Source organism: Capra hircus, chromosome 19 (assembly GCF_001704415.2).
Source record: "Capra hircus breed San Clemente chromosome 19, ASM170441v1, whole genome shotgun sequence".
In the NCBI taxonomy this organism is placed as follows: domain Eukaryota; kingdom Metazoa; phylum Chordata; class Mammalia; order Artiodactyla; family Bovidae; genus Capra; species Capra hircus.
In genome coordinates this window covers 52,565,293-52,590,063 of record NC_030826.1, presented here as the reverse complement: position 1 = coordinate 52,590,063, position 24,771 = coordinate 52,565,293, and the positions used below count along the sequence as shown (strand labels likewise).

Below are 24,771 nucleotides of genomic sequence, written 5' to 3'. Positions count from 1 at the left end.
ATATCAAGGAATGAAAGGCCCGATAGAGACTGAGAAATACTGACGTCTCTGCTGGCCCCACCCTGGCTCACATGTCACCCAGAAAGTCTGCACCCCCAGCCAGGGTTCTTAACCTTTGGATCACAGCCACCTCTAAGAATCTGATCAAAGCATTAGACCGTCAGCATCCAATAACACCCGTGTATGCACACGCACAGGCACACGTGCAATTTTGCATTCTGTTTGGGCGTTCACAGACTCCCTCAAACCTGTCGGAGGCCCCTGGCACCCCAGCTGGATGTCTCAGGTCTGCTACCATCTGGGAACCGATGGGGGTGGGGTGGCTGCAAGTGCCCCTTGAGCGCCTTGGAGCCCAGCCCCCTGCCACCCAGCAACACTGGGAGTTCCCAACCCTCCTTGTCCTTGGACCCCCAGCCCCTCCACACCAGGAGGGACTTCCAGACCCTCAGAACCCCACCCCCACTGGCCAGTCCCCAGCCCGCCGGCTCCCTGGGTTGCCAGGAGGAGGGAGGCGCGGGCGCTCCCCCCCGGGCACACACACAGTTAATCCTCGGCGGCTGCTGTTTGGAGAAAATGCGCTGGGAGCGTTCGAGGCTCCGCGGCCGCTCACATCTGGCCGGGATTTGCTCCTTACACGTCTGTCCCGCTTTCTTCGGCTCTTCCTCTACTTTCGAGAAACCGCGTTTCCGCTTCTGGCCAAAGAGACCTCGGAGTCCAGGCGATCCAGGTGCCGGGAAGAGGTCGGCTGTTGCCTGCACCACCTCCCCTCCCACCCCCGCCCCCTCCCCCGCAAACTTTCAGGGCCCTCTGTTCCGGAGGACTTTTTTTTTTTTCTTCCTGCTTGCTCTCTCCTTCGACAAGTCTGGTCTTCCCTCGACCTGGCCGGGAGGAGGCTCCGCCGCCGGGAGATGCTGTAAGAGAGGCCGCGGGGAGAACGCGGGCGCCCCGCTCGCTCCCGGACGCCGCCGGTGGTTGGCGGTAGGTAGCCTGGTGGGCGGGGTGTGTGTGCGGGGCGAGGGGCTCGTTTTTCTGGCTTCAGCATACTCAGAGAACCGGTATCTTGACTGGGGCAGGCAGCGGGCGAGGAGCGTAGTGGGAGGGGTCGGGGCACTTGCTGCCGAGGGGCAGAAAGACCAGTTGCGGGAAGGCTCCGGTGCGGGTTCCTGCTGCTGCCTGCCTTGGAGACGCCACGGAGAGCCGTGGCCGTGGTCTCCCTCTGTGGCCAGGAAGCAGGAGGCTCCGTGGCAGATGCTGTTGGGAATGGCTGGTTTTGTTTGTTTGTTTTAGTCCCTAAGTGGTGTCTGACTCTTTGCGACCCCATGGACTGTAGCCCGCCAAGCTCCTCTGTCCATGGGATTTCCCAGGCTAGAATACTGGAGTGGGTTGCCATTTCCTCCTCCAGGGGATCTTCCCGACCCACAGATCCAACCCGCGTGGTCTTGCATTGGCAGGCGGATTCTTTACCACTGAGCCACCTGGGAAGCCCCTGGGAATGGTTGGACCTCCCTTGATTTTTGTGGCGTGTTTACATTGCTTCAATCTTCTCCCGGTGTGAAAAGGAAAGGAATGATACCCAAGTTCCCCCTCTACCCCTGGTGGGGAGCCCCTGTCCCATATCTCCTGGGTCACGTGAGAGCCAGCCTTGCCTGTGGGCAACTTGGACCCCACACAGAACAGGGAATGCTGACTTTGGCCCCTGCATCTAATGGCTTTGGTGCTCCTGGAGGGGATCCAGTCTGGACAGGAAAAAATGATGTCCCTTTCCCGGGGACCCTCTGGTCTGCTGGCATCACGAAGGTGGCCCTGGTTGGGGCTGGAGTCCCTCAGCTGCCCTTAAGCCTCTGGACGGCACATGCCTCTTGGTGCAGCACGAAGTGCCAGGCATCTCCACAGCACAGGTGTGAGCCCACCTGTCCAGGGCACACATGTCATGTGAGCCTGGGCCCCGCCGTGCACAGCTGCTGTGTCTTCCGTGGGACCCCGGCGTGCTTCCGGCTGACCCACTCAGGGGGGCGGACCGCTCTGTGACTTGTTCCTGTCTCTTCTCTCTTTCACTTGGTTTCTAAGAACAGAGGCAGTTTGGCACACTAGGAGTTTCCTCCTTCCAAGCTTTGAAAATGGGGAGTGTCCTGAGAAACTGAGTTTTCTCAACCGCCAGCTACATCCTGGGTCCCCGGGGGGAGGATGTGAGGTCCTCAGAGGCTGCTGGGCCTTTGCTTTTTATAGTTCAGGGAAGCACGCGGACAGCCCCACGTGCAAGGTCACACATAGAGGCACTTGACTGTGTGTGCTGCTGGGAGAGGCCGGGGAAGAAGTACATGCTCCACGAGGCCTGCTCACTGTCCCTGCTGACCAGAGAGGCCAGAAACACACGGGTGAAGGGGAGATGGGGGACTGAAAGACACAGGTGAAGGGGAGATGGGGGACCAGAGGGCTGAGCTGTCCTCTCCCACCCTGCTTCTCCACTCTCCTTCTTAACCTGAGCGCTAAGAGGAGCTTAGGGATGCCCCAACAATAATAGTAGCAGTATAAATGATGACAGTGCACGTGCGTGTATCTGTGTGTTTCCCACACAGTAAGCAATGAGCAAATGCTGATTCTCAACAATTCTGCCAATGGTACTGTCATCCCTGATAAGCTCAGAGAGACTGTGGCTTGCCCAGAGGCAGTAGGTGGAGGACCTGAGGCCTGCATCTCTGTGCCCAGAGAAGGGATGTGACTTGCTCAAGGATGTGCAGCTTTCCAAACAGAGGCTAGAAAACCCAAGCTTCTCAAGTTTGCAGATTTCTACTTCCCAGCTGCCCACAGAGAAAGTTCCTTGGGGCCAAGACAGCCAGGTTCTGCTTCCCAGGGACTCTGGCCCTCTCCTCGGGCTCTCTACCCCTTTCCTTCTCTCATCTTGAGTCTCTTGGGATGCCAAAGTGAGCAGCGGGTCAGGAAGACAGAGAAATGCAGGTGCCAGAGGTCTTGGATGGGCCATCTTTCAGCCGGAGGACACCGCTGCCTGTCTGGGGCAGGTGCAGCCAGCCAGCGAGGGGCATGCTCGCAGGTGGGAGCCGAGAAAGCCGACATGGCCTCGGGAAGCCTGCAGGCAACTCCCGCCTCATTCCTGGGACGTAACCTCCCTATTCAGGGCAACCAGCACAGCATAATTCTTTTGGAACATGCTTCTTTCTGTTCTTCCTGGTGCCTCTCTCCCTTCCCTCCACCCGCACCCCCCCCTCCCAGCTGTAATTAGCATGACTCATAAACCAAATATTCTGGCATTGAACTTTACCCATCAAAACAAAGATGAAAAGAATTTCATAGATACAGTCGTGCTGCTGGGCGCCCTCCCTGGACGTGAGCTGGTTGTTGGGTTTTTGTCTTCAGGGGCTGGACCCTTGTGTGGGTCCCTGTTCCCGGAGTTGGGGGTGGCTGAGGCTCCAGGATCGTAGGCGAGAGGTGGTAGTTTGCAAAGTAGAGGAAGAATAGAAAGTTTCCCTTCTGTTATGGTCCCCACATTCTGCTTACAACTTAAGGTAACTCTGCCTGCTCAGCCACTAGAGAGAGAAATGGCTGTTTTGGAAGCAGCCTTGTTCCCCCGCTCTGAGAGCCCAGCAACCTTCAGTGGGGGCGATGGCATCCCGGGACACTTCATCTTGGTGGTGTAACTATCACGTGTGCTAAGGCTAATTATTTTCTTCCTGTTTTTACCTGCTGAAATCTGCCTTCTCATAAAGTCAAATGAGACAGGGCAGCTTCCTTGATGGGACTCTTGACATCTCCTTGAACTGACCTCTCCCACAGTGCGAGGGACCACCTGCTCACATAGAGAAGGATTTGGAAAAGGACCATCAGAGCCTGACCAGGTGCTTCCTTCCGTGCTCTTGGGGCAGCCCAGGGAGCCGGTCCCCTGGGTCCTAGGATTTGGGATCCCTGGGGCCCTGCCTGGGCATCCCCGGCCTGGCAGGACCAGTTCTGCTCTTAACTACGGACATGCAGAAGTGGGCATGCTGGCTCTTCCCCTCCTCCCCAAGCCCATGGTGAAACTTTTGCCGCTGCGGGCTGTGACCTCTGACCTTTGTCTTCCTGCTTCATGGAGAGCGGCTTGGTGCCATGAGCAGGCGTGGGAGCTCTTGAGACTTTTGGGGGCATCTTTATCTCTGAGTCCTCATCAAGGTTGCAACCGAGCAGTGCCTGAGCAGTTAGAGGCAGAAGCAACTCCCAGACCCTGTGAAGCCCCTCATCCTTTCCCATGCTTGCTTCCCAGTACTGAGTTCAAAGCAGAATGGGTGTGGGAGGCCCCCACTGCCCACCCAGCTGTCCCTGGCCTGCCCAGAGGCCTTTGGAGTGAACTCCTCTCCAGCTGTGGACGGCACAGGCATAGTCCTGTCCCAGCTTCCTGTCTCATTCAGGATGGCCATCAGGAGAGCTTTGGGCCTGCCTGCCCCTCCATGTCTGACCACTTCCCTGCCTGACCATCTCCTTGGCTCAGGTAGAAATTTTCCTTGAAATGAGCTGGAGCAGAGCAGGAGCCTGCGGGCAGGGATGCAGGATGGGATAGGAGGCAGACAGGCAGAGCGGCCGTGGAGAGTGTGGGGGAGCCTGTGGACCCCAGGTTCATGGTGTCTTGTGCTGGGTCAGACGTTGCTGTTGGCCACTGGTGGATCCCCACTTGGGGCAAGGCCCCAAACCCTTTGCCTCCCTTGCACCCCCTCCCCAAGTGGGGACATCTGGTTACCAGCCGCCCTCTGCCCTGGGGACCAGCACAGGAAAAGGACCTCGCCTGGGAAGGCTGCCAGCCCTGGTGGAGCTGCGGGCGGGTGCAGGCCAGACGTTGGTTGGGCTGGGCTCTGCCCCTCTGCCTGCAGGTTCTGAGGCTGGTGGTCAGGGTGGGTGACTGGGGTGTGCTCAGAAACACTTGGGCTCTTTCTGCTTGTGAAGAGTCTGAAGTGAGTTCTGGTGAGAGATGGGTGGATCTGGGTGGGGTTCGGAGTGGCCCTGGCTCTCAGGTTTTCCAGCATTCAGGACATCTATCCCTCACCTTCCTCTTCTCCCCACCGCCCTTTTTTTTTGGCTGCACAGTGTATCATGCAGGATCTTAGTTCCCTGGCCAGGGATCAAACCCACGCCCTCTGCAATGGAAGAGCAGAGTCTTAACCACTGGACCACCAGGGAAGTTCCCTTTCTCCCTCTATTTAAGATATAGTTATGAGGACAAGGGACTTCCCTGGTGGCTCACGTGGTAGAATCTGCCTGCAATGTGGGAGACCTGGATTCCCCCCCTGGGTCGGGAAGATCCCCTGGAGAAAGATCTGGCTACCCACTCCAGTATTCTTACCTGGAGAATCCCATGGACAGAGGAGCCTAGTGGGCTACAGTCCATGGGGTTGCAAACAGCTGGACATGAGTAAGCAACTGACACTTTCACACGAGAACAAGACCCATGGTACTGTAATCTGGGTAGACCCATGAGAAAGAGACCCTGAGAATGTCCCACGGAGCAAGCAGAGCCAGGCCTTGGAAGCTGGGGAGCTGTGCTGGAGTTTGATGCCTGCCCTTTCTGCTTTGTTCCCTTCTGATACTGTATTCTTCTCCCGGTTCCCTCTCTGCAGGGACCTCTCCTCTGGGGCCCCCGCACCTGACCACAGGCAACCTCTGAGGGATAGGCAGACACAGGGCATACTCAGTGCATCCCCAGTGTCAATTATTATTATTATCTTTTGGCCACTCCATGCAGCATGCGGGATCCTAGCTCCCTGACTAGGGATTGAACCTGCACCCCCTGCATTAGCAGCACAGAGTCTTAGCCACTGGACCGCCAGGGCAGTCCCCCAGCGTCGATTCTCTACACCATTCCCCTCTGCGAGCTGCACTCAGCCTCAGACCCCTTTGCTTCTGAGCATCAGAGGGCATGGGGATCGGGGTGGGACGTTCACCATGCCTGTGAGTTGTGGGCTTCCCTCTTCCCTCCCCTCCCGACCTCACCCATGCACCCTTTGCTCTCTACCGTGCAAGAGCAGGGCCCTCAACATGTACATTCAGTGGACCACAGCCCCCACGCCCTTCCATTCTGAGGTGTGAGGGGGGTTCCTGGTGATTCTGTGCCTAAACCCAAAGGAGTTCAGCTCCAGCGGTGGGCATTAAGATGCGGCCCCAAGAGGTCTTAGCGCATCACTTTGATGAGACGGTTATCAGGGATGCCCCGGTGCCCTGCATGGTGCTGGGCCTGGGACAGGCCCTCAGCAATCTGCTGGAGGGATGGACATGAGGGTTCAGCTGGGGGGATAATTTCCGCAGGGCCCGGGGCCGCTGCTGCTGTTACCGAGGTAACCGAGGGAGCTAAGCAAGTGAATGCCTGCCCAGAAGGTGGGGGCGCCCCGCTGGACCGTGGTTTGGTAGAGCCAGCCCGTCCTACCTGGCTTCTTCCTGGAGGCCCCGTGAGGCGCAGCAGCAGGAGCTCTCCTGTCAGGCACCCCTAGGTCTCACCTGAGCTCTAGCACCTGCCTGAGTGGGTGACTCCCTGACTCAGCCCGAGCTCTCACCCCTAGGTCTCACCTGAGCTCTAGCACCTGCCGCAGCAGGGCCTGAGTGGGTGACTCCCTGACTCAGCCCGTTTCTTCCTTGGAGAAATCGAAGTGGCTGTAGGGGTCAGGTGCAGTAGCCTCCGTAAGGTGTGTGCCCAGAGCCTAGCACGCAGCAGGTGCTTAACCAGTGGTCACGGTGGAGCTTTGTTAGAAGCAATCTCTGGTAATTGACAGGGCTGCTCACTGGCCCATTAACGCGCCTGACCGTGCCTGACGATGGGCTCATGGGTTTTTCTCCATTTCCTCCTCTTTGATGGCTGCAGGCAGCTTCCTTCAGCAGCGAGTCACCAGTGACTGGTGTGTGAAAGGCAGAATCAATCCCCTGCTTCTAGAGAATGTGTTCCCTCCGGCTGGCCTGATTCTAGCCCCGCTCCAGTGCCTTCTCCCGCATAACCGGTACCCATGGTAACTCCAGGGTTCTGCTGCCCGATCGCAGCACTGTGTCTTCTTCTTTTTCCATCACATTGCTAGAACCCAGCCCTCTTCCTGGTGCTCAGCAGACACTCAACACACACTTGTGAAAGAACGTGGGACTTTAGCACGAGGACAATTTATATTCCACACAGTCTGGCTTGAGCCCCAAACTCGCCACAGCATCCCCAAGCCCCTCCCCCATTCTCCTTTCCCTCGAATAGACTCAGATTCTTCAGAATAAACAAAATGATCTCTCAATCCCCAGGGTGGGGCTTCTTCGTCATCTTTCTAAGTGGAAAATAATGTGTACTTAATGTGAAAAAATATGTGACTATTATAGGGGAAAACCCCAGAGACACTAAAATAAGCAAATGGCAAACATCCATATTTTCATCACCCGGAGACAATTGCTGTCAGCAGCCAGGTGGGTGGCCTTTGGATCTCTGCAGTTACTGTATGTGCGTGTGTGGGTGTGTTTTTATGTACATTTGTTTTCAACCTGCATTTTAAACCCATCAGCATTTTATGAACATCTTTTCATGCCCGTAAATACTCATCTGTTGACAGAGGTCAGTCCTTGGTGCTGCTGGCTGAAGTTGCCCACCTCCCAGCATCATTTATTTATTTGCTGCTAAGTCGCTTCAGTTGTGTCCGACTCTGTGCGACCCCATAGACAGCAGCCCATCAGGCTCCCCCGTCCCTGGGATTCTCCAGGCAAGAACACTGGAGTGGGTTGCCATTTCCTTCTCCAATGCATGAAAGTGAAAAGTGAAAGTGAAGTCGCTCAGTCGTATCCGACTCTTAGAGACCCCATGGACTGCAGCCTACCAGGCTCCTCCGTCCATGGGATTTTCCAGGGAAGAGTACTGGAGTGGGTGCCATTGCCGTCTCCTATTTGTTTATTTAAATGCCTGTAAATGGAGCATGTGTTTCCTGGTTTGTCGCAATCTCCACCCTCCCTGTGACATTACACCTAAGACCACGGTCAATGGCTAAAGGCACTTGAGTTTGTCGCCCTGACAACCACCTCATTTTTTAGCTTTCCATTGTGTGGATGTACTGTCATTTGATTGGACGGCTTTTGCAGGATCTTGGAGGTGGTTTGTAACTTTGGTTGATGGAGGCAGTGGGTTGCAACTCTTATTTTTCTTTGTAATTTTTTTCTTTTTGGATCTTCGCTGCTGCTCGTGGGCTTTCCCTAGTTCTGGTGAGTGGGGGCTGCTCTTCGTGGAGGTACAGGGCTTCTCCTCTGGTGGTGCACGGGCCCTAGGGATGCGGCTTCAGTAGCTGCAGCACCCGGGCGCACGGGCTTAGTTGCCCCACGGCATGTGGGGTCTTCCTAGACCAGGGATAGAATCTCTGTCTCCTGCACTGGCAGGTGGATTCTTAACCGCTGGACCACCAGGGAAGCCTGTAACTCTTTTTTTTGAAGCAGAAGGCTTTGAGTGCTGATAAGAGGAGCATTTGAGGCAAAGACGGCTACCTGGTTACACCAGGACTCAGCATTCTGATGACACGTAATAGTGTGTCCCTGGCCACTCTCCCCACTTCCCTTCTCCCCCTACTGCAGACCACCCACGTTCCAAATTAGAGACAGATCTGAACACACTGGCTTGAGTCCTCTTTGGATGATGGCTCTGCTACTTACGAAGGCCTGAAAGGGAGTGCGGAATTCAGTCAGTACTGAAAGTCAGACTCCAGACCCTGGAGATGCTTGTGAAATGAGACGCATCTCCTGTGTGTTGAGGACCTCCTGGCCTGTGAGTGGACCAGACAAGAAAGCTGCTCTGTGCCAGATGCTGGGGGAGGAAACTTCCTGGAGGAGGTGGCATTGGGCTGGGCTCTGAAGGACACCGCGATGGGGAAGGTGGCAGGAGAAAGATATGGAGGATGAGACCGTGGTGTGACTTGTGTTGGGACTTCCAGTGGCTCTAGGTGGCTGGTGTGAAGGATACAGGTGCAGGGGTGGGGATGAGGGGCCAGAGATGAGACGGGAGATAGATGGTGAAGCTCAAGAGTTTAAACATTTCCTTTATTTTCATGGGAAGCCGTTGGGGCCAAGGGTGGCATTCAGATGTGCAGGTTTGAAAGTGGCCTCTGGCAAGCAGTTCAAAAGGCAGAGGAGAGACGAGACAAGTGCAGGGCTGAGAGAAAAGCGGTGATGGCACCCTAGATGGGGAGAGAAGACCTTCAGGAGGCCTGGTGGTGGTGCAGGAGAAGCAGGGGTCTAGGGGTCTCCCAGGTGCCAGCCTGGGGCCCCTGTGTGAACAGCTGTACGTGCAGGAGCAAGAGCAGGGCTGCTGGGGGCTGAGGGAGAAGACAGGAAGCTAACAAGGGGCTCGAGCATCTTACGACACAGTGAGGAGACCTGGTCTGAACACCTGGACACCTGGGTCTGGACCAGCGCTGTCCAATAGGACTTTGCGACCATGGTCGTGTGCTCCCAGCTGTGCTGTCCAAGAGGGGAGCCACTTAAGATGTGCTGAGTGACGGAGAACGGAAATTTTCACTTTGTCTAGTTGTCATTAATGTATCTGGCACCAGGGGCCAGACCCTACTGTTCTGGAGAGCGCAGGCCCAGAGCTTGATGATCAGGGACGCCTGCTGGGGACAAGGATCGAGGAGCCATCTGCTGAAGCCATCGTATAGGAAAAGATGGGCAGAAAGCGTTTGGAGTGAGAGGGGCTGAGAGCTGAGGAGACAGACTGGAAAACACCTGTCTCTAAAGGGGAGGTCGTGCAGGGTAAACACTGGGAGACAGGGTGGGCCGGAGCGGAAGTGGAGAGGCGGGTGGTCATGTCCGGCAAGCGCTCTGCAGCACACACGAGAGCAAGAGCCGTCTGGGCTGGATCGAGAGGCGGCGGGACTGTTGGATGCTGAGCTAAACTGGATCGAGAGGCGGCGGGACTGTTGGATGCTGAGCTAAATTACACTCTTGACTTAGAAGCCACTAGATGCGGGACAAGCCTACCTTTTGCCAAGCTCCCCCCGCCCTGCCCCGTCCCCAGAGATGGCTGTAAAATGCGGCAGTGATTTTCGGGTCCCAGAAAATTGAAAACGGTTGTGCTGCTTGTAAAAGAGATAGTGCGTTGGCCATGGAATTCCCAGCTACTTCCCAGCCTCCGTCTTGGGGGCGGCCAGCCCTCTGAGGGTGTCACCGCTGCGGGGCAGTGGGCTGGGGGCCAGGCCACCTGCAGCGCGGGCTCCGGCGAGGCACGAGCTGTCAGTGGCTCCTCTCTCTCGCACGGTTCTCAAAGCAGGGGCAAGCCTGCCGCCCGAGGCCTCACAGCTGGGAGGTGATCTAAGGACAGGGCTCTAGTCAAGGAAATCTTTGTTTGCACTGGGGAGGCTGGGCTGGCCAGGTGCCCCCGAAGGCCTGCCGCCTGCAGCCCACGTGGTCTCCTTGTTTGCAGGGCCTGGCCAGAGATTCAGGCAGTGTCTGCTCTCAGCTCCAGGTGAGCCCTTTCTGGTCTAGGCACAGAGTTGCCCCAGGAGAGGATGGAGATGTTTCAGGATGGGGAGGAGGCCTGGCCTGTCTTACCTTGGCTGTGTGGTCCCAAGTCAGCGCAAAGGAAGCCCTCGCTTGTTCATCAGCAAGTAGCCCCAGAAGATTTCATTGCCGTCCCTGGCCTTGGGCTTTGGAGGGAACAAATAAACCCCCAAACCTTAAGAAAATAAACCCTCTTCCTCTCAGCCAGAGAACAGCTTCTTGGGAAAAGGAGAAGAAGGAGATTCAGCGAGGGGGATGGGCGCCAGGACGCCTTCATCTTTCGGGAAAGGCTCAGCTGACCCCCAAGTTGACCAGCGCACGCGTGCGTGTGTGCTCACTTGCTTCAGTCGCATCTGGCTTTTTTCTACCCCAAGGACTGTAGCCCGCCAGGCTCTTCTGTCCATGGGATTCTCCAGGCAAGAATACTGAGTGGGTCAAAGCCGGGGCTCTGGGACAACCCAGAGGGATGGGGTGGGGAAGGAAGTGGGTGGGGGGTTCAGGATGGGGAGACACACACGTGGCTGATTCATGTCGACGTATGGCAAAAAACCCCACAATATTGTAAAGTAATTAGCCTCCAATTAAATAAATAAATAAATTTTTTTAAAAAAAGGGAAACACACACACACAGAGAATACTGAGCACATTCCCATGCCCTCCTCCAGGTTATCTTCCCAACCCAGGGATTGAACCTGTGTCCCCTGCATCTCCTGCTTTGCAGGCGAATTCTTTACCTGACAGGAGTTTCTTCAATAAAGGATGCCCATCCCCCACTGCTGCTTCCTCTAGAGTGTTGGGAGGAAGCCAGAGAGGGCCCAAGACCAGCTGGGGCTGCCCCATTACAGAAGGGAAAGTTAGATATGAATTGGGTTCCTGGGATTGGTGAGCAAACGTCATTTATCAAGTGGCGGTCACTCTGCCTTCCTCCTGCCCATCATTGGAGGAGCCTGGTAAATGGAAAATGAGTGTGAGGAATGGCTTCTGGGGAAGGAAAGCAGACACCACGTGTTAGGCAATCCTGATGGCCAGAGGGACACCCCAACATGGGGCTCTCTCCTTTCTGGGCACCCCAGGATCTGAGTCCAGGGGCCCTCTTGCAGCAGCTGGAGAGCTCTGAGCATCTCAACTGGAGAATTTCCGCCAGATGTCGAAGCAGAGAGGGCAGCCCCAGGGCTTCCTTTCTGGTGGAGAGGAGACCAGGGAGGGGAGGGGGGCAGGAGCAGATGTGCCGGTTGCTGGGCTGAGGGATGGATGATGCTGGGTTGAGACAGGCTCTGATTGGATGCTGAGTCAAGTCGCCTTCTTACCTAGAAGATGGTAGGTGTGGCAAGACATCCTATCTTAGGCCCAGCTTTCTTGGGAGATGTGTGTGAAATTTGGGGGTTGATGTCCAGGCCCTAGAAAAGCCAGACAAAGATATTTGTCTTGGGGGTGAATTGAGATCTGGGGCCTGGCCAGAGCTCCTGGAAAGCGTCAGCTGGTACAGAGGAACAGAGTCCTTCAGGAGATATTAAGCAGGGTTGGTGACTGATTCAGTGTGGCGGACATGTGAGAAGAAGGCATCTAAATGGCTCCCAGATTTCTGGGCTGCCGTTTGCTCATGCTTCCTACTCCCCCACCCCTCAGCTTCATGCTAATAGGACTGAGCTGCCCAATGGAGCTTTCTCTGGTGATTGAAATGTTCTGTTCTCTGCCCTCCAGTATAGTAGCTCCCAGCTCCCCGTAGCCATTGAGACCCTGGAATGCAGCTAGCGTGACTGGGAACAGAATTTACAATGATCTTTCATTTATTTTATCTTTTTGGCCGTGCCATGCGGCATGCAGGGTCTTAGTTCCCCAAGCAGATATCAAATCCGTGCCCCCTACTATGGAAGTGTGGAGTCTTCACCACTGGACTGCCAGGGAAGTCCTTAGAATGTTCTTTAATTTTAATTGGTTTAAAATGAAATAGCCACAGGTGGCTGGTGGCCACTGCCGGGCACAGCACGGGCCTAGAATGTCTCTCTCCATTTCTTTTTGTAGATAAATATCGTTTTTCAGTTTTTAGTTTGTTTCGTTTTGGCTGTGCTGGGTCTTGGCTGCTGAGCAGGCTCTTCTCTAGTTGCGGGGAACGGCGGCTAGTCTCTAGCTGGGGTGCGTGGGCTTCGCATTGCCTGGCCCCTGTTGCAGCTGAACACTGGCTCTAGGGCCCGCGGGCTTCAGCGCATGGCTCAGTAGCTCTGGCTCCCAGGCTCATGAGCACATGCCTCAATAGTTGTGGTGCACGGGCTTCGTTGCCCTGCGGCACGTGGGGTCTTCCTGGATCAGGGATTGAACCTGTGTCTCCTACATTGGCGGGCGGATTCTTTACCATTGAGCCACCCAGGAAGCCTCCAGAATGTCTCGTTTTGAGTCAACATCTGCTGTGAGCTGTCTCCTTCACTGGCTGCTAATCGCCTTGAGGTTACGGGGTGTTTATAATCGGCAGTGGCATCCCTGCCTCCCAAGCTCTTGCCTGATGCTGTGCGCATCACTGGCATCCAGGAAACCGTGGCTGTGTTCAGTTTTCTGCTGAGAGGCAATTCCTGAGCTACATAGGCCATTTGGACTTGTCTTCTAAATTCCTTCTAATCCAGGGAGATCCCGGGTTTGTCTCCTCTCTCAGAGCAGCTGGTTACCCGATGATGATCAGGGAAGAGGGAAAACCATGGTTATAAAATGCTTTTGTCCAAGGGCACTGAGCTGGGTGTGGCCACAAGGCACAAGGCAAATATGTGGAGCCTGAGGGCTGGGAGTTCACCATCAGAACACTGGCTGACACCCTGGAAGTGGGCGGGCCCCCCAAAGTGCTGGGACCGATTTTTAAACAGATATAAAGAAACTTAGACTTGTGTATGAAAATCCTCTCCTTAAAGGCTTCACCACACATCCATTCCGGGGCTCTAGAAGATAAAAATAATTAACCAAGAAGTGTTCTCACACTTCCTGCCTTCCTCCAGCCCCTGCCATTGACCCAATTCCTCCTTTTCCCCTCCCACCTACTGTTGGGGAGGAGGTTAAGCTGGAGGGGGATGGGGAGGGTTGAGGGAGAGAAGAGGAGCCGCAGGTCCTGAAGGGAGTGAGTGGTAGAAAAAGATGTTCATGGAATTGCCATGGAATCTGGCAACTGAGTGTCTTGCAGGGTTGGGATGGGCAAGTCCAGAACTTGAGTCATGTTGGAATCGACCTCAGACGCCTTGACCGCAAGGCAGCCAGGAGACTGGACCATGCAGGACCAGATTCAGAAGGGTTACACACCCCTGGCCGAGGCGTCCTGGGGGCCGCTTCCCGGACCTGCCTCGCTGAGCACAGCACGTTCTCCTGAGTCACCTTTCCGGGCTCCACACCCCCTCTGTTGCAGGGCACTTCGTTTCAATGGAAATCACTAAAGTGGGCCAGAGCCAAGTTTGGTTGGAAGTTGGGCAACACTGTTTTTGCCCCAAAGTGAGTAAAATGATCATAGTGATGCTGACTTTGCTGTGGGACTTGGGGAAATGGTTCTGAAGATAGTTGCTTAGAGGGAAAGGTTTCAATCTGGGTTTGCCTTGGCTCCAAAGAGGAGGTCCTTGAGGAGAACCTCCAGCCTCTGCTGACCTCTCTCAGTCCGCCTGGCGCCTCCGACACTGCCGGGCCAGCACGGCTCCACCCCCGCCGATATCACCAGCCCTTCACCAGCTGCATCCTGGGCTCCGTCTCTTCTGACCCAGGTACAGAAAAATTCCCTTTCTAGACTTCGAAAGAGACATACCAACATGCAGAAGGGTGCTTCCATTGAGGGTGCAGGACTGATTCTCAACTGGGAGGATTTCTGCCTTCTGGGGGACAACGTGGCAAAGTCTGGAGACGGTTTTCGGCTGTCACAACTGGGGGTGGGGTGGTGCTGATGGCATCGAGTGGGTGGAGTCTAGGGATGCTGCTAAACATCCGGCAATGCACACACGACAGCCCCTGCCCCTCCCCCCACCCCACGACAAAGGCTGATCCAGCCCCAAACATCCATGGTGCAGAGGCTGAGGGACCCTGGGGGCAAAGGAATCCAAGATAACTCTTTCCTTCCTCTTGCTGTTATTTTCCAACTTTCCCCAAATGAATTATATATTACTTTGGATTCAGGGGGGAAAAGATGTTTAAAGAAAGGAAAATCTCTTTTCCTTTCAAGTGATGCAAGTTTGGCATTGAAGAGGAAAACGAGAGTAATTATCAAGGCGCCAAGGAAAAACAGAGGAAATACAGAAATAGGGCAATAAACAAATTTGGAGAATTCAATCTGACAAATATTTGTCGAGTAGAGGGTGCTGCAGGATGCTTGGCGGGTCCAAGATGAACAAGACCATGTCCCAGGCCCAGAGGAGGTCACGGGTCTGCAGTGCAGAAACTTCGCGGCCAAGAAAAACTCTTTGCAGAATGAGACAATAAGAGAAACACAAACAACAAAGAGCGGGGGGAATTGGTTCCAGCTGAGGGGCTGGGGGGCTTTCCTGGTGGCACTAGTGGTAAAGAACCCACCTGCCAATGCGGGAGACATAAGAGGCGTGGGTTCGATCCCTGGGTCGGGAAAATCCCCTGGAGGAGGGCCTGGCAACCCACTTCAATATTCTTGCTTGGAGAATCCCCATGGACACAGGAGCCTGGGGGGCTGCAGTCCATGGGGTCGCACAGAGTCAGACACAACTGAAGTGACTTAGCACACAGCCGTGCACCAGGGTCTGGGAGACCTTTAGGAGGAATATGAAGCACCTGGTAGGGTCTTAGGTAGGATTTTGATGTGATCAGAAGGCAGCTTGTTGAATTCAAATCCAGCCCCGACGGCTTACAAATTGGACAGCCTTAGGCTAATCAACTTTTCAGTGTCATTTTTTCCTCACTGGTGCTTAGTCACTCAGTTGTGTCCGACTCTTGGCAACCCCATGGACTGTAGCCCGTCAGGCTCCTCTGTCCATGGGGATTCTCTAAGCTAGAATACTGGAGTGGGTTGCCATACCCTTCTGCAGGGGATCTTCCCAACTCAGGGATTGAACCCAGGTCTCTCTCATTGCAGGCAGATTCTTTACCATGTGAGCCACCAGGGAAGCCCTTCTTCGCTGGTAAATTTGGTATAATAATGAATGAGTATTGTCTCCTTCAAGGGTTCACTGCAGGTCCATCTGAGGCCTTTGGTGGGGTAAAACCTATTAATGAGGAAGTAATCTCAGAAGGAACCCTAACCCACAGGGTTGTATGGATGAATGGAAATGCTCTCGTGATCCCCAGCACCGGGCCTGGGGTGGAGCTGGGCTGTCAGTGGAGCGCGGGCTCTAAGCCACGTGGGCTTCGGTAGCTGCAGCGTACAGGCTCAGGGCTGTGGTGCATGGGCTTACTTGCCCTGGCGCAAGCAGAATCTTCCTGGACCAGGGACTGAACCTGTGTCCCCTGCATTGGCAGGCGGAGTCTTCACCACTGGGGCACCAGGAAAGTCCAGGAGAGATTCTTTTAATATGCGTTTTACGAATTACTCTTATAACTACAAACTTTCTTTGTGAAATGGAGGTGAGGTAGTGAACATTTTGAGTGGGGGAGTTGGTTCCAACCAGTCTCTAGGTCATTGGGAAGGTCTCTGGGCCATGACTCTAGGCAGGTAGAGAGTGTGGAGGTGGCGGGCTCAGCTAATCCACTGCAGGGGATGGGGGGTATGCAGAGAATTGAACAGGCGGTAGAAGTGTGGGTTGGGGGCTTGGGGGTGGGGTTCCCGTGGAGGCCAGCCTTCCTGGCTCCATCTCATATCTCTGAGGACCCACTGGGAGCCTCAGCTCCCTTGGCTCTGGGTGCTGGTCCTCTGCTTCCCCCAGGTTTTCCTGACTTAGCATGGGGCTCCAGCAGGGCCAGAGCATTCTGTCTTCAGATCTAAAACAGCGAGCCCACTGACACACAGAAGAAAGAACAAAGCTGAAGGGCGGCACAACGAGAGGGTCGTGCCCTCCCGGGCTGCGAGGTCTCGGAACCAGGGGAGGTGCAGTACGTCTACGGAGGCCCACGATGTGTGAAAGGAGCATTCACCTGGATAGATGATTAGCAAGAAAAACAGAACTCGTTCTCAGTATTTTCGTTCCCCTTAGACATGAAAAGAGGAATTAAAGAAAAATCAGAAAATCAGACAGGACCTTCTGAGGCTGTTTCCTTGCTTTGATGCTTTGTTCCTCCCCCAAGAGGCCTGGTTTCCAGCCCCAGCCTGGCTGAGAAGGGGGGTGGGCGTTCTTACTCCCCCAGCTTCAGCCCTTTCGCTACACAGTCCAGAGGGTCCAATTTAGTGTCCTCGTCAGCCCTTTCCATGTTAAATTGTATGTTTTGGTGAACGAAATGGGTTGGGATTGACCACCGTCTTCCCTTCCATGATGGGAGGTTTTCCAGCCACCAGAAATAGCCGAGGTGCACGTGACTCCTGACTCCACATGCGTGTAACCTCCACGGCTGGCCCGGGTTAGCCAGGGTGGTAACGCTGACGGTAAGGAACAGGTGAGATGTTGTGTCTGTTTTAAGCTCAGGCGCTGCCCCCTAGTGGGCTCACTGGGAACCACCCCAGTGGTCAGCTCTTTCTAGAAGGACTATCTCAATCCTGGACAAAGAGGGTCCTGTCCAGAGTGTTTTGGAGAGACATGGAGCTGGCTTCAATGACAATAAGTGCCCTCTGGGGCTGGGCAGACTCGCCCCCACCCCCGCATCAGATGCTCAAGGACACTCACTGGGAGCAACTTGACACTTTCCTGCACACCAGCCCCCACGGTGCCGGCTGGGGCAGAGTCACTGCACAGTGGACCCCCAAATTCATTCCGGATTTTGCTCATTGTCCTAACACGGTCAAGACACAATTATCTGCAGAGCTCAGGGTTGAGGGGTCTCTTTCCTGGGAGGCATGGGTGCGCTCGGCAGAGCCATGCTCAGCGGCCACAGGCAGCCGGGTGCTCCAGGGTGGAATGTGAGAGTCTGTGCATATTAAGTTTGTGAGTGTGCTGAGAGAGTGCATGTCGGGGGTGGACACGCATGTGTGCCTGAGTGTACACACATGTGAGTGCATGGGAGTATACACGAGTGTGTTGAGTGTGCAAGTATGAACACAAGAGTATGGACTTGAGTGTTTCAAGTGTACTGTCTTGAGTGTGTGTGGAGTGTATTTGTGTATGAGTGTGTATTGACTGTGAGAGAGGGTGTGAGTATGTGTGTGTGTGGGCCCGTGTGTATGTGCGTGAACATGCACTGGGGTTTGTGTGTACGTGTGGGAGTGTGTAGCGAGGTATGTGAATGTGTTGAGTGTGTGTGTGTGATCACCCTCCCAGGAGGAGCGGCAGCAAAGCGCCTCCCAGCGTCGCGTCTGGGGCGAACTCCGCAGGCTTGTTCTCCCCGTGGGGCTCTTCCAACCCACGTCCTCCGTGTGTCTCCCCAGCAGGGCTCGGCGGGAAGATGGGCTCCCGTGGGCTGGGACTCGCGCTCGTGTGCTGTCTGCTGCTGGCCTTCGCCTGTGGTCTGGTGCTGGGCCGAGTGCCCCGTGGGCAGCAGGAACAGCAGGAGCAGGAGGGGACCAGGGAGCCGCCGATGGACCACGCTGAGAGGTGAGGCCGCGGGGTGTGGGTGCTGGAGCTCCGGCTCAGTGGTGGGGATAAGGGCCGAGTCCGGGCGCCCCCAAGTGCTTGTTGACGGGAAGAGGAGAAGGGGCAGAGGCTGAGGAGCTGGGCGATGGAGGCAGCACTTGTCCTTTCAGTGACCCGGGCTTGTTACCTGCAACTGTGGATAGTAACCCAGCCTCATTCCAACCCCAGAGGAATGTGGGTCTGCCTGAGGTTCTGCAGTCACATCCTTAAAAAAGAACATGCCACCCCCGCCCCCCCGACCCCAGCCTTTGGTTTCTCTGCATTCTCATCTGTCCTTTGAGAGTATCTATTAGAGCTCTAAGCACCACCTGGAAGTAGAAGGCAGGGACGCTGCTAGACGGAGAGTGGGTCTCCACCACCCTGCTGTCTGATCACATTGCCAGGTGGGGGACCGTGGGTGAAGGACTGACCCAGGAAGTGGTGGCCTTCCTTGAAAAGCTATGAATTTCTTCCTCGTGGCATTGTCTTCATATACCTGATAGCTCAATTGGTAAAGAATCCGCCTGCAATGTGGGAGACCTAGGTTCGATCCCTGGGTTGGGAAGATCCCCTGGAGAAGAGAAAGGCTACCCACTCCAATATTCTGGCCTGCAGAATTCCATGGACTGTATAGTCCGTGAAAGAGTCGGACACGACTGAGCGACTTTCGCTTTACTTCATAGACATATGCCTTCAGTGATACACAGACTCTAGGATCTTTGGGATATTTTGTAGGGATACATAAAACGCTTCGGATTACTGATGGAAATGTTGTTCATCAAACAAGAGGTCCTAGACACCCAGTGCTGGTTTTGAGTTTTTTTCAGCACTTTTCACTAGTCAGCTTTGGGCTGACTTGATACTCAAGGCTTTGGGCTGTCTTGGAATATATTGGAACTGCATAGGTCTGGGGCAAAGGAACATCATTCTTGGGCCTTTCTGCTGGCTCAGACTTATAAAGACTCTGCCTGCAATGAGGAGACCCAGGTTCCATCCATGGGTTTGGAAGATCCCCTAGGGAAAGGAATGGCCCCCCACTCCAGTATTCTTACTGTAGAATTCCATGGACAGAGGCAGACAACAGTCCATGGGGTCGCAGAGTTGGACACGACTGAGTGACTCACCCTTTCACACACACAACAGCATTCTTGACGTTTGTCTTTTCTTCTCCTCCTCTTCCTCTTCCTCCTTCTTTTCATTCAACAAATATTAATCAAGTGCTGCTACTGATCTGGCCATCTGCTAGGCCTGGGGATACACACGTGAATGACACAGTCTCTGGGCTCCAGGAACTCCAAGGCTGTGGCGGGACAGACACGCACGACCCACTTCAGTGAGGTTGGCTCTGCAGTACAAGTGTGTCCACAAGGTGGATGTGGAGGGTGGGGTGGGGGGATGGGTGGGGGAAAATTAGGAGGAGAAGTGACTGGGTCTTGAAGGTCACTGGGCGAGCATCCCAGGCACAGAAGCAGGGGAAGCTGCCTGGCAGCCAGGGCAACATGTGTGAAGGGCAACCTTTCCAGTGTCTGACTGTGTAAAGCTGGTGGGTCTTTTGAGTAGTGGGAGCCAGTGTTGGAGGGTGGAGGCTGGGAGGATGGGATGAGCCTGGTGGGGAAGGATCTCTCTGGAGCTTCATCTGCAGGGGAGTCATGGAGAGATTGGCATTTCATGGTGTTCTAGAAAGAATTCTGGACGGTGGCAGAGCAGGGGATGAACTGGCAAGGGAGAGATGAATTCCAGGAGAGCATTCAAAATGCCAGTGGTCCCAGAAGTGGGGAGAGCCAAGGGCCCAGCTCCTGGAGCTACTTTGATGGTGGCCTGGGCTGACCCCTCAGGACTGCATGATTCTCAGAATGGAGCAGAGAAGCATCTGCAATGAGGCTGAGGGTCCCATTCTGGTCATGCTAGTCTTGCTGCTGCTGCTGCTGGCGACAGGGTTTGGAAAGAGAAGAGTCTAGGGACAAGCAGCAGTGAAGGGCGTCAATTTGGGACACTTCTTATGCGTGGGGCTCAGGGAATCTTTGTGGAGACTTCTGCTGGGAGGTGGGGGCAGGGTTTCCTCTGAGAGTCTAGGACTTGTTTAGTTGCTGAGTCGTGTTCAACTCTTGTGCACCCCCACATGGACTGAAGCCCGCCAGGCTCCTCTGTCCATGGGATTTCCCAGGCGAGAATACTGTTCCCCCGGAGAACCTGAGTCTCCTGCGTTGGCAGATGGATTATTTACCACTGAGCCACGAGGGAAGCCCCTAGAGCTTGTAGGTAGCTGAGTTTAGGGCATAGAGATCCTTTTCCTGGATTGTCTGTGGTTTGAAAATAGGAGTGGAGTGAAACAAGGGGCTCACCCTTTGATGAGAGGGCTGTGCCACCTCCAAGATGGTGCTACCACAACCGAACAGCTGCAAGCAGAGAGCACGGTACAGTGCAGTATGACGCCGGGAGGTGGCAGCATGGAGCTGCTGCTCCCCGGGATCCTCAGGAGCCCCTTTCCTAATGTCAGGTTGTAAACAGGACCCTAGCGTCTCCAGCTGCTGCAGCTCCCAGGAATCCCACAACGTCTGGCTGAGCCCTCTCGTTTGCAAACAAGTCAGCTTAACACAGTGTCTTCCAGAATCCAGGAGGTCAGAGTTCCAAATTAAGTGAAGTGAAATGAAGTGAAATTCGCTCAGTTGTGTCCAACTCTTTGCGAACCCATGGATTATAGAGTCCATGGAATTCTCCAGGCCAGAATCCTGAAGTGGGTAGCCTTTCCCTTCTCCAGGGGATCTTTCCAACCCAGGGATCGAACTCAGGTCTCCCGCACTGCAGGCAGATTCTGTACAGTCCGAGCGACCAGGGAAGCCCTAGATACCTGAAGGGGAGGTTCATTCAAGGGCTGCCATGTCACGCCATCCAGAGACCCCTCCTAGAGGCGCCGGATTTCTCCCGTGAAGCCGCCATTTGCCGGGCCCTCAAGTTACTGCTGTTTTTGTTATCGTTATTTCCATGACAGTCACTGCAGTTAACGGAGGGCAGGGGCTCTTTCTGAAACTTCACCGAGGATCTCAGAGTTCACCAAGAGCCAGTGCAGCACATCTGGGAGAAAGATGTGGCTTCCCAGATGGCGCTAGTGGTAAGGAATCCACCTGCCAATGCAGGAGACGCCAGAGACGCAGGTTCAGTCCCTGCATCTGGAAGATCCCCTGGAGAAGGAAATGGCAAGCCACTCTAGTATTCTTGCCTGGGGACTTTCACAGACAGAAGAGCCTGGCGGGCTACAGTCCATGGAGTCGCAAAGAGTCGACACGACTGAGCACAGCGAGGGTGCAGCATATGAGTTGAGAGTAGCGAGTCAGGCAGCCCAGACCCTCTAGCAGGAGACGAGAGAAGAATTCCTGGCTCTGAGAGCTCCTGGCTTTCACAGTGATGTCTTTACTCCCTTAGGGATGAAGACGAGCATGAAAAATACGGCCCCAGGCAGGACGAGGAAGCCCCTGCTTCTCGGTGCCTCCGCTGCTGTGACCCTGGTACTCCCGTGTACCAGGCCATCCCGGTGCCGCAGATCAACATCACCATCCTGAAAGGTCGGGCACAGAGACCAGCCGAGGGCACCTTCCCCTGGGGAGCAGAGGGGGCGCTGCCCTGTCCTGATTGGAGGGCAGGGCAGAAGATGGAGTTAGGGAGGAGGAGGGGCAGGGGCAGATGGCTCCCTTGGGGCACTGAGCAGAAGCATGCTGTCATCCAAGGGGGAGGAAGGAATTCCGTTTCTGAGGCTCTGGTCCCCTTCCAAGAGGAGAGGTTGGGGAGGGGACCACGGGAGAAGGAGCCTCAGGGCAGCTCTGGGTCTCACCCCACCTGCATTTGCACCGAAAGCCTCAGGGTCATGCTCCTGCGGGCAGCACGTCACCTCGCACAGCCCGGCACAACAGAGTTGGGAAGCCAAGTGGTCCGGGTCCTACATCCCCAGGGCCCTGTGTCTGCAGTTCATCTGCTTCGATAGCGCCGTGGGCCTGACCGCTGCTCCTGTTGCTTTTGGATAAATGCTTTACGTTGCAGGGATTTTCCAGAAGGAAGAAAAAAAATTTTTTTGATTGCTTCTGGATGGAAACAGAATAATCCTTGAGGTTGCTTGACACTGTGTGTTTTCCCGTCCTGTTCAGGTGAGAAGGGCGACCGGGGAGACCGGGGCCTGCAAGGCAAATATGGTAAAACAGGGTCCGTGGGTGCCAGGGGCCACACGGGACCAAAAGGGCAGAAGGGGTCCATGGGGGCCCCTGGGGACCGCTGCAAGAACCACTACGCCGCCTTCTCCGTGGGCCGGAAGAAGCCCCTGCACAGCAACGACTACTACCAGACGGTGATCTTCGACACGGAGTTCGTGAACCTCTACAGCCACTTCAACATGTTCACGGGGAAATTCTACTGCTACGTGCCCGGCATCTACTTCTTCAGCCTCAACGTGCACACCTGGAACCAGAAGGAGACGTACCTGCACATCATGAAGAACGCAGAGGAGGTGGTAATCCTGTACGCGCAGGTGAGCGACCGCAGTATCATGCAGAGTCAGAGTCTGATGCTGGAGCTGAGGGAGCAGGACGAGGTGTGGGTGCGCCTCTTCAAGGGCGAGCGGGAGAACGCCATCTTCAGTGACGAGTTTGACACCTACATCACCTTCAGCGGCTACCTGGTCAAGCCGGCCAACGAGCCCTAGCCACCTGCCAGCCTCCATCGCCACAGGCTCACCTCCCCTTCTCCCCGTGCCCCGCCCTGCTCCGCTGGACCTTCCCTACCCCCTCCGCCATCTGGAACCCCCCTCACCCACTCCTGATCAGCCCCTCCTGCACCCAGGTTTCCCAGGCCCCCCATACCCCCCTGCTTTGGCATTCGACATGACGCCCCTCACAGGAGCGGGAAGCAACGTTGGCTGGGTGGTCCCAAGCGTTGCTGTGTCCGCACGTGCCATCACCAGGCGGGTGTGCCTACAGGAGTTCCCCTCTGTGTACACGTCCTTGAGTGAGACCCTCCCCCGACGTGCCCCACGACAACGACGCGCCAGGGTGTCCCAGAGCAAGCTACCCTTGCTCCCGCTGCTGGGAATAATTAAGCCAGCTCTAAAGGTTGTGAAAGGAGCAAAGTAAACCATGAAAAGAGAGGGAGGCAGTTGTTATTTCTGTCTTCCGCCGGCCCCACTGGCTCCCAGGAGGGCCCTCTCTGTTTGAGGCGGCGGAAGGCTCCTGGTAAGACAAGATCTAAAGTGGATGCCGAGGGTATCCACTAGAGAGGAAACCACTGGCTTGATATTTTAGGCCACATACAAACCTTCTTGGGGGACAGCTGGACTGATGTCCACGTCCTGTGGACTTTCCTGTGGCTTGCTCAGGGGCTCAGCTGGTCTTTCTGAGCCACAGTGGTGAAGGGATTTGAACTGGGTGGCAAGTGTCAGCTCCTCAGAGGGGGCAACCATGCCCTCGGCTTCGGCCTCTGATTGGGGGAACAGTCTGCTCACTAGAAACTGTGGGCTTCTGGCAGCAGGTAGTTCTCTGAGCAGCAAAGGCCAGTGCAGCCCAGACAAGCTGCGCATCCTTGCGTGGCTCTGCTCACCAGCGCCCCCCACGCCCCACCCTGGCATCCTGGGCAGGGCTTCCACGCCTGTCACCCTAGCACAGGCTTTCTGTCCCTCTCCTCCAACGGGTCAGCTAAGGAAGGCTCAAGGGTCTCTGGTTTTGTAGCAGCTGTCATGATTGCACAATATTTTCAATAAAACCTGCTCATACACCATCTCAGAGTCCTACACCCCAGAGGGTTCAGCATCCAGCCTGCCAGGACCCTCCCCTGGGACCTCTTTGACCATCAGCCTAAGACCATGCAGGAGGGGGCTTTCCTGGGCCCCAGAGCAGGGGAGAGCTGGAAGGGACTGGAAGGCTCCCCGTTGCCTGTCTCCGGAGCTCCTGCACAGCTTAGCCTCTGAAAGAGGGCGTGTCCCCACCACCAGTGTCAGAGCCTCTGCTCTGAGTGGGGTGTGGGGGTGCTGCCCGGATCGGTGCTCTAGTTCTTGGCTGACTTTGGCCAGGCAGCCCTCCCCCACTTCTCTACATCAACCCCCCGGGGCGGGGTCACCCTGCCTGCTTGGGCCCTAGGCCCGACAAGAGGCCTCCTGTTCACGATCTGGTAATGCCCGATCTTGACCGATCCCTCTGCCCTCGCCGGGCCTGGCTGTGGGGTCTGGGGTCCCCACATCCCTCCCTCTGCTGGTCAGACTTTAAAAACTGTGTTTCTGTTCCTGCTGGTGAGCAGGGTGTCCGCCTGCTGCTTTGTGCTGCCTCGGTGCTCTTCCAGAAAACATTAAACTCGGAATTGTGTGTTTCAGCATCACAGCCTCATAATTTTTGGTTCTTGAGCTAAATCCTCCTCCTTTCTTTCTTTCTTTTTTTTAAAAAAATATTTAGTTATTTGGCGGCATCATGTCTTGTTTGGACACATGGGATCCTGTGTTGCAGCGTACAGACTCTCTAGTTGTAGCCCTGGGCCTAGTTGCTCTGCAACATGTGGGGTCCTAGTTCCCTGACCAGGGATGGAACCTGAATTACAAGGCAGATTCTTAGCCATTGGACCACCAGGGAAGTCTCAAATCCTCCTCTTTTCTATCCTCTCCCTTCCCCCGCCGGAACCCCACCTACTGTCCATTGGTGGCCTGGGAGCCTTTAGT

General features: G+C 55.3%; 1 protein-coding gene across 3 annotated transcripts; it reads left to right on the top strand.

The window, feature by feature from the left end:
* C1QTNF1 (C1q and tumor necrosis factor related protein 1) lies at window positions 222-24,434 on the top strand. Of its 3 annotated transcripts, none has more exons than XM_018063665.1 (4): window positions 222-978; window positions 17,906-18,071; window positions 21,510-21,649; window positions 22,226-24,434. In XM_018063665.1, exons 2-4 carry the CDS (start codon window positions 17,923-17,925, stop codon window positions 22,774-22,776), a joined length of 840 nt encoding a protein of 279 aa, XP_017919154.1. In that variant the 5' UTR covers window positions 222-978; window positions 17,906-17,922; the 3' UTR covers window positions 22,777-24,434. The 3 variants fall into 3 exon arrangements, with proteins under 3 accessions (XP_017919154.1, XP_017919153.1, XP_017919155.1); XM_018063664.1 differs by having other exon boundaries at window positions 223-978; window positions 17,909-18,071; XM_018063666.1 differs by lacking the exon at window positions 222-978 and adding an exon at window positions 14,105-14,198.

What these genes read in the sequence shown, in the direction of transcription:
- C1QTNF1 (XM_018063665.1), top strand. Translation starts at nt 17,923, where the DNA reads ATGGGCTCCCGTGGGCTGGGACTCGCGCTCGTGTGCTGTCTGCTGCTG. An exon ending in CCGATGGACCACGCTGAGAG is followed by an intron (nt 18,072 to 21,509) that starts GTGAGGCCGCGG and finishes TTACTCCCTTAG; the next exon opens with GGATGAAGACGAGCATGAAA. An exon ending in CAACATCACCATCCTGAAAG is followed by an intron (nt 21,650 to 22,225) that starts GTCGGGCACAGA and finishes CGTCCTGTTCAG; the next exon opens with GTGAGAAGGGCGACCGGGGA.